Here is a 13,445-nt window from a genome sequence, read left to right on the forward strand (position 1 = left end):
ATCCAGTGAACTTCAAAAACAAAAGAAAACGAATAAAATCAAGATTAATATGAATTTTACTTTTATATTTAAAATTATTAGAATTTAAATTCTAATCATTAAAATTAAAATTTTAATATTTTACCAATATGGCAGGCAACTGTTGGTTATATAAAATTTATTTTAACAAATATGAAATTCATTTAATTTAAATTACACAATTAAAAATAATTTATCTTTTATATTTCATAAATTTCAACATATTCTCTTCATAATTCAAATTAAAATTTTAAATTCTAAATGGTAAAACGTTTCCTTGAAGCCATTGGAATTTAGCATTACATAACCAAACTTTAAAAAAATCACTCACCTTTTATCCTTGTCGCTTGTTCCTTCATTATAGCCAGTAATGGTGGGCACGCACAATGAGACAAACGGTGCTGAAACTTTTTTAAGGTTATGTTCTCCTAGTCTTGGGTTTTTTTTTTTTATTATTATTATGTTGAAAACATATACTTAGCACATTTTTCTATTATTGTTATTATTTTAAAAGGTCAATGCATGAAAAGTGATTTATCCTAAAATTTTTATAATGTTTTGACTTTATTTATTTATTTTTTGAAAAAAAAAAAAAGAGATCGTATTTGTTCTCTTTTTCTAGGGAGGGGAAAAGTTAGGTAGGGTAGAAAGATGCCATGATAAATCACATCACATGGCAATACTATTATTATTTTCTTCTCATGATTATTGGCATGACATTCGCTGCTTGGACTAAAGCCATTTTGTTCAGTTCAATCCAGCTATAAAAAATAAAACAAATGAAAAAATAAAACGTTTGTTAAGGTTTTAGATTCTCCTCCTATGAAGAATTAAAGCATTAAATTGGTTCCTTTTAACAAACCTTTGAAAAAACAAAATTAAGTTGCAATCACTTGATTCTAAGTGTATTTCTTATCTTTTTTCTGACTTTTGTTCTTTCTGCAAAGGCTATCATTTTGGACCCGAATTGCTCCAAATTGCAGCCATTACCTTTCAATATCATCAAGTGGGCTTTGGCATGAGAAAATGGCTTCCAAAGACATCAAAACCCTTTTGATTTGGTGGGAAAAGCAATTCAAGCATTTTGTAAATATTGTTGTATTTGGAATTCACAGCTAATAGTTAGAAGTGACAAGCAGGGTTGGCATTTCCAGGAATCATGAAGAAAATTTGATTGGGGTTGGGGATCATTGCTTTTGGTTTTGAAGAGAGCAGGCTTGAGATTAAGATACCTATTATGACTAATAACGGTGCGATTTGTTGATAAAATATTATATTTTTAATTTCAATAATTTAAGTTTTATTTTTAATTTCAATAATCCAAATTCAAAGGTAAGCTTAATTATTAAAAAAATTCCAGCAGGCTAGTTTTGATCGCATGGGTCTGGGCCTTTTATAATGTTATGCTACTTGTTTAGAATAGTCTTTGCTGTTGAGTTTTCTGCACAACACTCACCCAAAGGGGCCCGGCAGAATCTAAAATAAACAAGCAATGCACGGGACTCAATGAGTCTATATCCCTCGGACGCCTTGCATCAGGACAAGGCGGGGCAGTAAAATGCCTTTTCAGTGGGGAAACAAGTAAAAAGTGCTTTGCAGAAAGAGTTCCCATACTTGCTAGTATGAATAAAGGAAGGATCTAGATTTCATTACAATTCAGTCATTACAGGAATAAGAGTTACAAGTATAGGAATAAAGAATGCTTCAATTAAAATCAAAGTCTGTGTCTGCTACTGTGTTCAGAACCCATAAAGCTTGTCCCAGTCAGTACTCGTATGCATAGAACTGATGGAAGGCAAAGCAACAGATATGGGCTAAGGGATCTGAGATCCAATAATGAATTATCCAACTGTTAGATATATGTAAATCCTGAGAGGTTGCACGTGAAAAACCAACTATTCAATGGCTGTCTAGACTTTAGAATCGTATCTTATGTCACGTCTACAATCACAGCATCATACTTGGCTCCTTGACTGACAGCAATGCTATAAGGTAGTCTTGATGCTTTGAGATTATGGCTCTGAAGCCTCAGGTGCCGGGGAATGTGTTGCCTGTGCTAGAAAGGATAATGAAGGCAAAAACAACTGAAAGCGAGAACACAGACACCCAAGTGTTTTCCGTGTACATTTCCATTGCATCTGTAAACGAGAACCGAGTACGGTTTTCAGCCCAGTTTCGAATTCGATCTGCCTCTGCTGCGTATAATGCCCTACCCTGGAAGTACAAATTCTTGCATTAAAAAAATGGTAATAGGAAAAGAAGGGGTTCAATGTCCCAACGGTTTAGGTACCAGAATGACAATACCACATTTCAACAAAACACAACCAATTCAAGCAAAAAGAGGCTTTAAAACCAGACATCGGGGTTAGAACAACAGACCATGCAGCATACAAAACTTAGAGAAGTATCCTGAGCTTGGTGACCTTATTTAACTAAAAAAAAAAAGGAATTTTTACATCATTAATGAGTCTGGCTTTAGATGTAAAGAAGTATTTTTAAAGTTTAAATTCTCAGTCTATCCATCGGAGCGGATTTAATTAAAAGGATTAGGAACAAAAAGTTTGGAGTTGAGTGGAGACATTCCCTAACCACAGGATTCATTAGATGCAGGATGCCATTTTCTTATAATGATTGCAACTATGTGACAAATGTTTTTCCCAGAGAATCAAGATCACCTGTTCATCAAACCAGCGACCTTGTCGCAGCCAGGCAGTGACTAAAGCCAGTAATATCCGAGGTGGGGTCAAGTAGTTGATAGCCTTCCCTGTCCCCTTTACAACCCGCATTCGTGGAACTAGACTTCTAGCAACAGTCTCAGGAAGCTCACAGATGATATTGAACATTTGTTTATTCTTTATGGTTGAGCCACTGTAAAAGTGAAAAACAAATACTGAACAACAATAGTACATTTATCAAGTAATAAATATTTGTATCATGCAAAAGAAAATGAAAATGAGGGACCAGTCACTAAATGAAAATTGGAACCGGCATGTCTCTCTAGTTTACATTGTCAAATTGCATGTTCAAAATAGGTATATAAATAGTTGTAACCTCTTAAAATGATGAGCTAAGCCAGCCAACAGATGCATAAAGAGACTACCTCGGAAAAATCAGGACATATCAAACATACCTTAAGAGCAGATCTGTAAGAACCATGCCTGGAGATGCTGTATGGATTCCTACTTTAGAACGTTTGCACTCCTTCAGAAGTGATGTGTGAAGCTGTCTAAGACCACACTTTGTTGACCCATATCTAGAAGTATGAGAAGATAAAAGGGAGTAATCATCATTATTAACGATTTAAAACTTCAGAACATCACAAATTTTGAGATCTGCTGAAAGAAAATTTCAACATTTTACCCATACAAGATATTAATGGCTACAAAAAGAACTAACTCCAACAGTGATAGATAATGACAACTTACACAGCAGTCAAAGGAGTGCTAGATCCCCCAGAACCTGCACCATCCATGTTAAATATGTGGACCCCCTTTGGCTGGTTTTTCATGATGCGCATGGCTTCCCGAGTGCAGAGAATAGAACCAACAAGATTTGTTGAGACAATCTACCAAATAATCAGCTGGTCAGAGACAAGCTATTGCCATCTTGTTAACCATATACATCATACTAAGTCAGCCACTAGATACCTGAGAGCACGCATCTGACTTCAATATTTGTGTTAACAATTAATTACAGTGAGAGAAAATCAATCACTAGTTGGCTATTGGCTATTGGTTAGTTGTGTTACACACACTAATTACAGGCAGAAGCATCAACACAATCATATACAAAGGGAACTGGTAATTCAATATCCTAGCTCCTACAGTCCTACGCTTTTAGCAAAGCTTACAAGTTTTTGAGAGGATCTATATTATTGAAATACAAAAAGGTCGAATTGCTCAAGTAACATATCAAACAAATCAAAAGTACCTGTCTAATATCTTCATCGCTGAACTGTAGCAATGGTCTAAAACCTTTATTGGTGCCAGCATTATTTATCTGTCGAATGAAAAAATCAGAATCACAGAGAGCATCATATTTTGCACACAAGTAAATGTTCCTTGCCCAACCTCAACAAACAGGAACTAATCTTGTAGATAACAACAGTCACTGTAGTCATCTTCAATAGTCCATATCATGCAAAATTATTATAAGCTCAGCATCTATAATGATATAATATTCAAATACACCGAAATCTCCAAAACAGAATAGAAAATGCTCAATTCTGTGGAGCTCTTTGCTTGAAGGTCCAGGATTTCGGTTTAACAATATCACTATGCATGGTTTTTTATGTTTCTTAAGGTCAAGAGTCCAGAATAATTCATAATTAAAATAAGATCATTCTACTTGCTCCAAAGCTAGACCTAACACCATTTCCCAAAAGCATCAGCATGCTAACATGACATCACAATGCATCTTGTATGAATGTGTTCGCATGTGCATGCAAGAGAGAGATAGGATAAACTACAGAATCAGGCCATATAACTCACCCAAATGTCAACAGAACCAAGTTCATTGATGGCAAAGTTGGCTAATTTTTTGACATCATTGGCATCACAAACATCACATGCTATGCCAACCACTTTTGCTTGTCCCAGATTCTTACTAGATGGGCCACCTGCAGTCATACCTTCCTTGAGGTTTTCCTCCAGTTCTTTGACAGTCATATGAACAGATTCAGGACTATTTTCACAAGATCCAATAAGGATAGGGTGTCGTGAGAACTTTATTGATAAAAATTGTATACAAAGTATTTTAAACTAGGGTTAATTATGATTTGGTACTCCACCTGCGAGAAGCAACAACCACATGATCTCCAGAAAGAAGAAATTCTCGAGCAAGTGCTTTTCCCAGTCCCCTTGTGCTATATCACGCCAGTCAAAAACACATAACCACAACAGAAAAACTTAAGTTCTCTATATCAACAATCCTTTAGCATTTAACAACATATTCGTGTAAAATTTTGTTTCTACCAAACCAAATACAATTTCAGGTCTTAAGTGAAACCGATGGTAAAGCTTACCAAAGAAACTGAAAATCAAATATCATGGCCAAACAATATATTATACCTTCCAGTTATGACAACATTTCTTGGACCAGCACGACAGTGTTCATCTAGAACCATATTAGCTCCAATCATGGTTCCAATGATAATGCCTCCAACCCAGCTATACCAAATCAATGTATCCATCTGACTGTCTCCACCTACAAAATTGAACTTTTCAGAGAGGGATGTTCTTTTAAAGAAAGGCGTCTAAATCAGTTCAAATATCCACAAGTACAATGATGTACATAGGCTAACCTGACAACTGAAAACCAATTAAGAGTATCACTCCAGTGCTCATCATGGTCACAATATATCTTCCTATTTGCATAGCAATCTGGCTCATGAAAGAAACTGATAGGTTAAATCCAAGTTGTACTGGTGCTTATTTACAACAAGCTGATAGCCATATCAACCAAACATAAAAATCCAGTAAAGAATATATTTCAAAATTAAAAAATTTGAAGTAACTTTTTAATCATTAATACAACTTCTAACATGAGAATTGATGTAAACACGCATTTACCAAACTAATTATAAAGCATAATACAAATAATTGAAACTTGAATTATATAGAACAAATTCCAAAAGGGAACCAAGAAAGAGAGAAATTCAATTAATAAAACACAATTTATAATTATATATAACTCACCGAAGAGAAAACTCCCTCGACTTTAGCCACAGCTTTTTCATATTCATCTTGAGATTGAGAACCGAACTTACTAACCCCAAAAACAGCAGATTTCAAAGATTTCCAAAACCCATCTCCTTTTTCCAATTCCACTTCATTTTCCATCAAAATCTCTTGCTTTCTCTCACTTTCCATCTGTTTCTCTTCCACTTCCCCTCCATCTTCTCCCCTAAACGACCGACACTTTTGCACGTACACCCTATGACGGTTTCTGGTTATAACCGGCAATCGTACACAACAACCCCGTTTAAGCCAGTTTTGCTCCTTGAAACAAAACTGTTGGCCTCTCTGGAAAGTACAAAAGTGAGGCTCTGTCACTGCCGCCATTTTTGTAAGAGATTGGAACAAAAAATTGAACGCTTGAGTTCCACGTTCCAACTTTATTGGCAAAGAATAAAAAAATCTTTTCCTTCCAGTTTTCTCGGAATTATCCAATTTATTTATTTTTCCTGTCAAATTTTTACTTATACAATAAAATAAGGTAATAACCAATAACATGCGTAATAAAAACAAAAAATTTTAAAAAATCTGAGATAGATTTGAAGCGGATCTTCCGTGGTGGAGTGTGATGACCACAAGTTAAAGAAACCTGATCTACTGCACTTTTGGGCGACACGTAACGTTTTGGGTCGGCATCCTCTTGTTGTTTTTGCTTATGTCTAGAACCCGAAGCTTTTGGGTTTTCGGCCTTTAGGAAGTTGGGCTTTTGGGTACGCGACTCAGTTGGTTGTTTACGTAAATCTAAATAGTTACCATTAGCGACCGGCAGGTCCGGCAGCGAGTTTGGAGATTGCGACTCACTTAGCTTAGTTTCTGCAGGGATAACGATGAATAATGAAGATGTGCAAAAGCGGCCAAGGCTTTCATCTTTATCTCTATTTTTTATTATATTTAAATAAACTCTTATTTTTAAATAAAAAATTCATTTATGTTAATAATTTATTTAAATATAAATTAAAGATTAAAAATTTATTTATATATAAATTAAAGATTAAAATTTTATTTATATATAAATTAAAATTAAAATTTTATTTAAAATTTGAATGCAAATTAAAGTTTAAAATTTTATTTAGATGTAATATAAAAGTTTATTTAAATAAAATCAAACTTAGAAACCTAACTTTGTGAATGTAATCACATGTAAGAGATGGTTTTAGACGGACACATGTAAGAGCCTGGATTTTTTCTTTTTTTTAGGGGGGGGGGGGGGGGGCTAAGTGGCAGGTTGGTTTCAGCTATGCCTAATCGTATGAAAACTAAATTCAAGCTTGGCTCAATCTATCTATACATAAATATGTTTTTTTTTTTTGAGAAAATACATAAAATTTTATTATTTTTATAAGTGAGATCATAATATGAAAATGAGAAAATTATAACTATGTATTTTTTAGAAAATACATAAATTTTGATAATTTTTTTAATAAATGAGATCATAATGTAAAAATAAAAAATTATAACTATGCATTTTTTAAAAAAATATATAAACTTTGATAATTTTTAAAAAAAATGAAATTATAATATGAAATTTACAAAATTTTCAAATGTTAAAGTTTAAATCACATATTTATAGATATTAGATTCAAATTCAATCATATTTATATAGAAAAACTTAATCTAAAATTTAAAAACTATTTTCACCCATTAATAACTTTGATATCCATTACTTCTCACTAAATGCCAATGAAATATTAAGAATTGCTAATTGTTTTATTGTTCATGGGGCTCTCACCTTTCATATACAAAATGAAATTTTCAATTAATTGCAAATACTTTGACCTTAGAAGAACATTACTTAAGTATATGCTTGCTTCCAAAGGTAACTATTAAACCTTTTTTTTTCATTTAATAATTCAACAGATTTTTTCCCAATCACTTAATAAAATATTTATTTAAAATTTTCAAGATTTAATTTAATTGATTTATTTAATGATTTAAAGAAATAATATTCAATATATATAGTATTGAAATTTAAATACATATAATTCTCTTTATCCCAATGTTACATTCTCTTTCATAAAAAAAAAAGTTAAATGGTCAAAATGCCATTCAACTATAATTAAAACAAAATCAAATCATTAATATCTTATTATAATCAATTAAGTTATTAATCTTATATTTCGACTTAATTGTCAATCAATTGAATCTTTAATTAAACAAAATTTAATTAAATGAAAAAAATAAATAAATCAATCCCAAACTACAACAGTCAATTAAATTCTTAAAGTGATATTAAACGTAAAAATAAAATAAAAAGAAAAATAATAATTTTATTTTATTTAATTTTTACATATATTAATTGCATCATATGATAATTTTTTGTTTATTTTATTAACATCATATAAAATTTTATTTTAATTGATAAAAGAAATTATTCATTTTTAACTTTTAATCCAAATAAAAATTTAATTAAATAAAAATAAATATTAAAATGATTGATTGATTGATTGATTATAATAAAATAAATAAATCTTAAATAATTTTTAATTATAATTCAATGACCTTTTATACCTTTTAACCAAAAATATTCGTGACCATTGTATTATTATTGGCAAGGAAAGGAAAGCAACCAAAGACACACAACGATTGGAGCAATTGTTTACATGACTAACATGGGAATGATTAAAGATGAGGTGGATAGCCTTTGTTGCTTATACCCCTTTGAAAATTTTATTGAGTCACCCTTGTCAATTTTAGATTGTAGTTGTAAAACATGCGTGCATTTGCATTAAATCACTGCTAATAATTTTTGGGTTTATAGAGGAATATGATAGGATTGGATATGATTTTCTTTTTTATCACGCGATAGAAAATACATTCACAATTCTTGATGCCTAATTTTCTTTTCGCAAGAAAAAAGAAATTCAGAAGTTATCAAGGAAAATATTTACATGAAGTAACAAATATGAAATTCGTGAAAATATTTATTAAAAATGAATAAATAAAAAAAATAAAATTTATAAATTAAAAAATTTTATAATATAGATCAAGTATACAAAATTACATAAATCAAACATGTGAAATTTGAAAATTTTTTGATATATTTATTAAATAGATATTTTTTGTAAAAATGTTAATAAAATTTTTATTATTGAATAAATATCGATTAAATTTAAATTATAAATGATATTTTTAATAATTTTTTTACATATTATTAATTTTTATATTAAATTCTATTAATATGTTGATTTCTTTTTTATTAAAAATCTTATTTACTCATTTATAATAAAAAAAATATGAATTTCATCTATGAAACTTCATGTAAAATTTATTTGATATCAATGCTTGACGAGTCCAAAAGTGGATTATCAATATATCAAATATTTTGCTTATTTTGAATAAAAAATTTAGATGAAAGAAAACTATTTTATTTTAAGATTATAACATATTTTAAAATTTAATGAGAATTTATGTTAAATTTACGTATTATTCATCAAAATAAATTGTAAAAAGCAAAACTATGTAAATAAAGGATTTTATTTTTATCAATTTAATTGATTATGCTGATCTTGAATTGGATATTCAACCAAAAAAAAAAAAAACTTCATCTAGATTTAGATTCATGGAACAAAAGGATTTAATAAATATTGCTCTTGTATAAATATATTTAAAAAAAAAATTCAAAGTGCTTATATATTTGTATTAGTATTTGATACAAATAGTAGTAATTAGATTATAATGTAAACAGAACACATTTAAAACATGCCTGAAATAGAGACATCATCTTTTTTTTTTTTTGGGAATCTAAATTAGGGAAAAGTGTATTATTATTGATTTATTATTATAAAGGAATTTTGGAATAGTTATTAACAGCTTAGAAACAGGTGGCCGATGAACATAGGGAAGCCAAAGTAGAAATAAGAAAACATAAAGGAAAAGGGGAGAGCTAAAAGAAAACAAGTGTCAGATTCAGACACGAGCGTCGGACGTGGAGGGGAATTGCTACTCGTATTGACCTCCCAATGACTCCTTCCTCCCCCAACTGAAAATCATCTTATTTTCCTCTCCATTTCTTTCTTACTTTCTTTCTTTCTTTTTCTCTGTTTTCTTCCACAGAGAGACAACAAAGAAGGAAATAACAAAGTTGATATATAGTTTTCTAAAGGATGAAGAGGCGTCAGGATCAGCCTTCGAGATCTGCCAAGCCCACCACCATTCATGGGTTTGCTCAATCAGGGGATCTTGGTGGTCTCCAGAAGCTGCTCAAGGACAACCCTTTTCTTCTCAACGAGAGAAACCCTGTTGTAAGACTCCTTCTTTTACCCTTTTGTTTTTCTTTTTTTTTCCCCCGCTTTTAGTAGTTTGTAAATGACGCATATGAACTTGGATTGTTTCGCCTGCTTTTTTAGCCTTAGTTTTGGTTAAAGTTTGATGTTTTAAGATCCGCTGCCATCTTAATGAAAAGTGATCCAGAGTTTTTTCGTGTTAGCAAGATAGTCTATTGCACATGGGAGGTTGAGGGTGGCACAGCCACAGACCAATAGTTATACAGCATGATAGATGGAGTACAAAAATGGGTTAACGACGCTGTTCCATGGGGCAAGCGTAACTTTTTTAATCATTCACTGATGCAAAATTCAACATATATTCTAAGTTTACTGTGAAAAGTATGGTGGTAAAGGGCAGTTATAAGATGTTGACCATAAATATGACGGAAGCCATATACGGCATATAAGGCGATTTCAGAAGCTGGATGAAGCTATCCTACGTCTTCTGTTTGACTTAATATTGTTCTGCTTTATTTGCTTATAACTAAACCTTTTGCCTGTTCAAAGCAGCAGCTGCAAAACTATTGTTGCCCTATTTTATTATAATAGCTTGTTACCAATTTTATTTTATTCTTTTTTTAATTGTTTCTTGGTCGTACGTCACATACTTATGGCATATGATAACCGCTTCATTGTTGATTTTGAGCTTCTACCAGTGAACATTAAGCGCTGCTTCTTATGTGATTATTGCTACTATTCTTCTAAGAATTAGAGAGATCGAATTCAATGCCTACTACTGATATTTTTCTATGTCTGTGTCCAATATATATGGAATCTATTTCATCTTAGTCTTAGGTCTTTTGATTTCATTTAGTTACAAATGCAGATGGCACAGACACCGTTACATCTTTCTGCTGGACATGATAGGGCTGAGATAATTAAATTTTTGCTTGATTGGCAAGGACCAGAAAAAGCTGAGCTGGAGGCCAAGAATATGGTAGGTAAACATTTTATTTATTCTTCACTATTTGTTCAATATGTTTGATTTTTTAACTGCTTAAAATTTTCCTTTGAAAATCTAGTAAGCTCCTTGGTTTGGACCTTTGGTATCTTCCTCTGAGTTCTATGTGTTGACTTTTGCAGTATGGAGAAACTCCATTGCATATGGCAGCCAAGAATGGATGTAATGAAGCTGCATGGTTGCTTCTTGCTCATGGTGCTTTCATTGAAGCCAAAGCTAATGTGCTGTTTCTTGGCTCTTTATTTCCTTTTTATTGTTGTATGTGATTTGAACTGGATGGATAGTTTTACTTCTATTGAAGGTTTCTTCTTCCATGTTATTTATATGCAGAATGGAATGACACCATTACACCTTGCTGTTTGGTACTCGATTCGATCTGATGACTATGCAACTGTCAAGACTCTGCTTGAGTACAATGCTGATTGCAGTGCTGAGGACAATGTAATATACTTGTTTATTCCATTCTGCTTGATTTTTTTCTTATACCAACTCATGATAGTTAGTTTACCTTTTGTGTTGCAGGAGGGTATGACTCCTATAAAACATCTTTCAAAGGGCCCCGGAAGTAAGAAGTTAAGTGAACTATTGCAATTTCACCTTGAAGAGCAGCGAAAGAGAAGAGCACTTGAAGCATGCTGTGAAACAAAGGCTAAGATGGATGAACTTGAAAAGGAATTGTTCAATATCGTGGGCTTGCATGATCTCAAAGTACAACTTCGGAAATGGGCAAAAGGGATGCTCTTGGATGAAAGACGCAGAGCGCTTGGGCTGAAAGTTGGCACTAGAAGACCTCCTCATATGGCGTTCCTCGGCAATCCTGGAACTGGTAAATGCTATTGGGTTGTATGTCTTGAAATGGATTACTGTCTTTTGATGATACTCTAGAAAGCATGTTGGTTTTACACTTCTTAGGATGTTTGGTTAGTATGAATGACAAGATGATTATATGTTCTACAGGTAAGACCATGGTAGCTCGGATTCTTGGGAAATTACTTCATATAGTGGGAATTCTACCCACTGACAAGGTAACAGAAGTGCAACGGACAGATTTGGTTGGTGAATTTGTTGGACATACTGGGCCAAAGACAAGGAGAAAGGTGTTTCCTTGTGCTTTTTCTTGATCAAGGTTATTATGCTTTCTCAAATAAACTGATTTATGACTGATCTTGTGCAGATCCAAGAAGCAGAGGGAGGAATTCTTTTTGTTGATGAAGCATATCGGTTAATACCCGTGCAAAAAGCAGATGATAAGGACTATGGATTAGAGGCCTTAGAAGAGATCATGTCAGTAATGGACAGCAGAAAAATTGTGGTCATATTTGCAGGGTATAGCGAACCAATGAAGCGTGTAATTGCTTCTAATGAAGGGTTCTGCAGAAGAGTGACAAAATTTTTTCATTTTAGTGACTTCAACTCGGAAGAACTAGCCAAGATCCTCAATATCAAGATGAATAATCAAACAGAGGAGAGTTTGTTATATGGATTTAAGTTGCATAATTCTTGCAGTTTAGAAGCAATAGCAAGACTAATAGAGAGAGAAACAACAGAAAAGCAGCGTAAGGAGATGAATGGAGGTTTAGTTGATCCAATACTAGTTAATGCTAGGGAGAACCTTGATCTTAGGCTCAATTTTGACTGTATAGACGCAGATGAACTGAGCACCATAACCTTAGAAGATCTTGAAGCAGGCATTCGGCTCTTAACACAATGAAAGCTGAGAAGCATGAATATAATGTATATCTTTAATCATTCTCTGGTGAACTTGATGGGATCTCATTGATTCAAACTAGAAGGTTTCATTCATTATATTCTTTAAAGTATCTTTATTTGGTTAGTTGCAAGTGCTGCTGAAAACCCAGAAGCTGGTGAGCGGGCTATATATTTTGGACCTTATTCTTTTGGAACTTTCATTTGCTTACTACTTCATTCCTTTGTCATAACAATTGATTAACTCATACATATCTATTCTTCCCCTAAAGGGCAGTCACATGTTCATTTGTTTTGCAGGTAAGCAATAAATCTCATTTCCAGCATAAGCTTAGATTGTTTTAAAGAAATTTTCTGTTGATCCTAAATAATCAGTAATTCATGTATTTGAATTATTTCATTTTTGGTGTGTACTTGTAATTTCCTTGCTGTAATTACTGAATTTAAGATAGATATAGTAAAAGTTTTTTATGAGGATGGATTTAGTTACATGTAAAACTAATATATTTTATATCTTTTTACATTCTATGTATAATTAATATTTAGATTTTTTGAGATATTTTATCTTTTACAAAACTAATATTTTATATATTTTTTATTCTATCTTTTTACATTCTAAAAAAAAAAAAAGATTTAATAACACATTAGTCTAAAACTTACACATATATATATCACATAAAATTTTAAAAATGATGAAATTTTCAATGTGAAGATAAAAAGATATGAAATTGATATAAGTGAATTTTTTTATTTATTAAA

The 13,445-nt window shown here is 31.9% G+C and overlaps 2 protein-coding genes across 6 annotated transcripts; one reads left to right on the forward strand and one right to left on the reverse strand.

Moving 5' to 3' along the window:
• Positions 1 to 1,641: 1,641 nt before the first annotated feature.
• Positions 1,642 to 6,308, reverse strand: LOC111303209 (putative chlorophyll(ide) b reductase NYC1, chloroplastic). The gene is made up of 10 exons (XM_022899311.2): positions 5,715 to 6,308; positions 5,321 to 5,399; positions 5,088 to 5,223; positions 4,808 to 4,882; positions 4,509 to 4,701; positions 3,949 to 4,017; positions 3,444 to 3,583; positions 3,149 to 3,271; positions 2,694 to 2,886; positions 1,642 to 2,232 (listed from the first exon to the last, which is right to left on the reverse strand). Exons 1-10 carry the CDS (start codon positions 6,249 to 6,251, stop codon positions 2,047 to 2,049), a joined length of 1,731 nt encoding a protein of 576 aa, XP_022755046.1. The 5' UTR covers positions 6,252 to 6,308; the 3' UTR covers positions 1,642 to 2,046.
• A 3,252-nt stretch (positions 6,309 to 9,560) lies between these two features.
• Positions 9,561 to 13,177, forward strand: LOC111303211 (protein CfxQ homolog). Of its 5 annotated transcripts, XR_016326715.1 has the most exons (9): positions 9,561 to 9,698; positions 9,807 to 9,994; positions 10,833 to 10,955; positions 11,102 to 11,200; positions 11,310 to 11,420; positions 11,502 to 11,805; positions 11,937 to 12,076; positions 12,154 to 12,844; positions 12,987 to 13,177. XR_016326715.1 is itself a non-coding variant. In XM_089742146.1 (8 exons), exons 2-8 carry the CDS (start codon positions 9,857 to 9,859, stop codon positions 12,688 to 12,690), a joined length of 1,452 nt encoding a protein of 483 aa, XP_089598272.1. In that variant the 5' UTR covers positions 9,561 to 9,698; positions 9,807 to 9,856; the 3' UTR covers positions 12,691 to 13,177. The 5 variants fall into 5 exon arrangements, 3 of the variants coding, with proteins under 3 accessions (XP_089598272.1, XP_089598273.1, XP_089598274.1); XM_089742146.1 differs by having other exon boundaries at positions 12,154 to 13,177; XM_089742147.1 differs by having other exon boundaries at positions 10,845 to 10,955; positions 12,154 to 13,177.
• The last annotated feature ends 268 nt before the right edge of the window (positions 13,178 to 13,445 follow it).

Source organism: Durio zibethinus, chromosome 13 (genome assembly GCF_047325235.1).
Source record: "Durio zibethinus cultivar Kanyao isolate XHJ-2024 chromosome 13, ASM4732523v1, whole genome shotgun sequence".
NCBI lineage: Eukaryota > Viridiplantae > Streptophyta > Magnoliopsida > Malvales > Malvaceae > Durio > Durio zibethinus.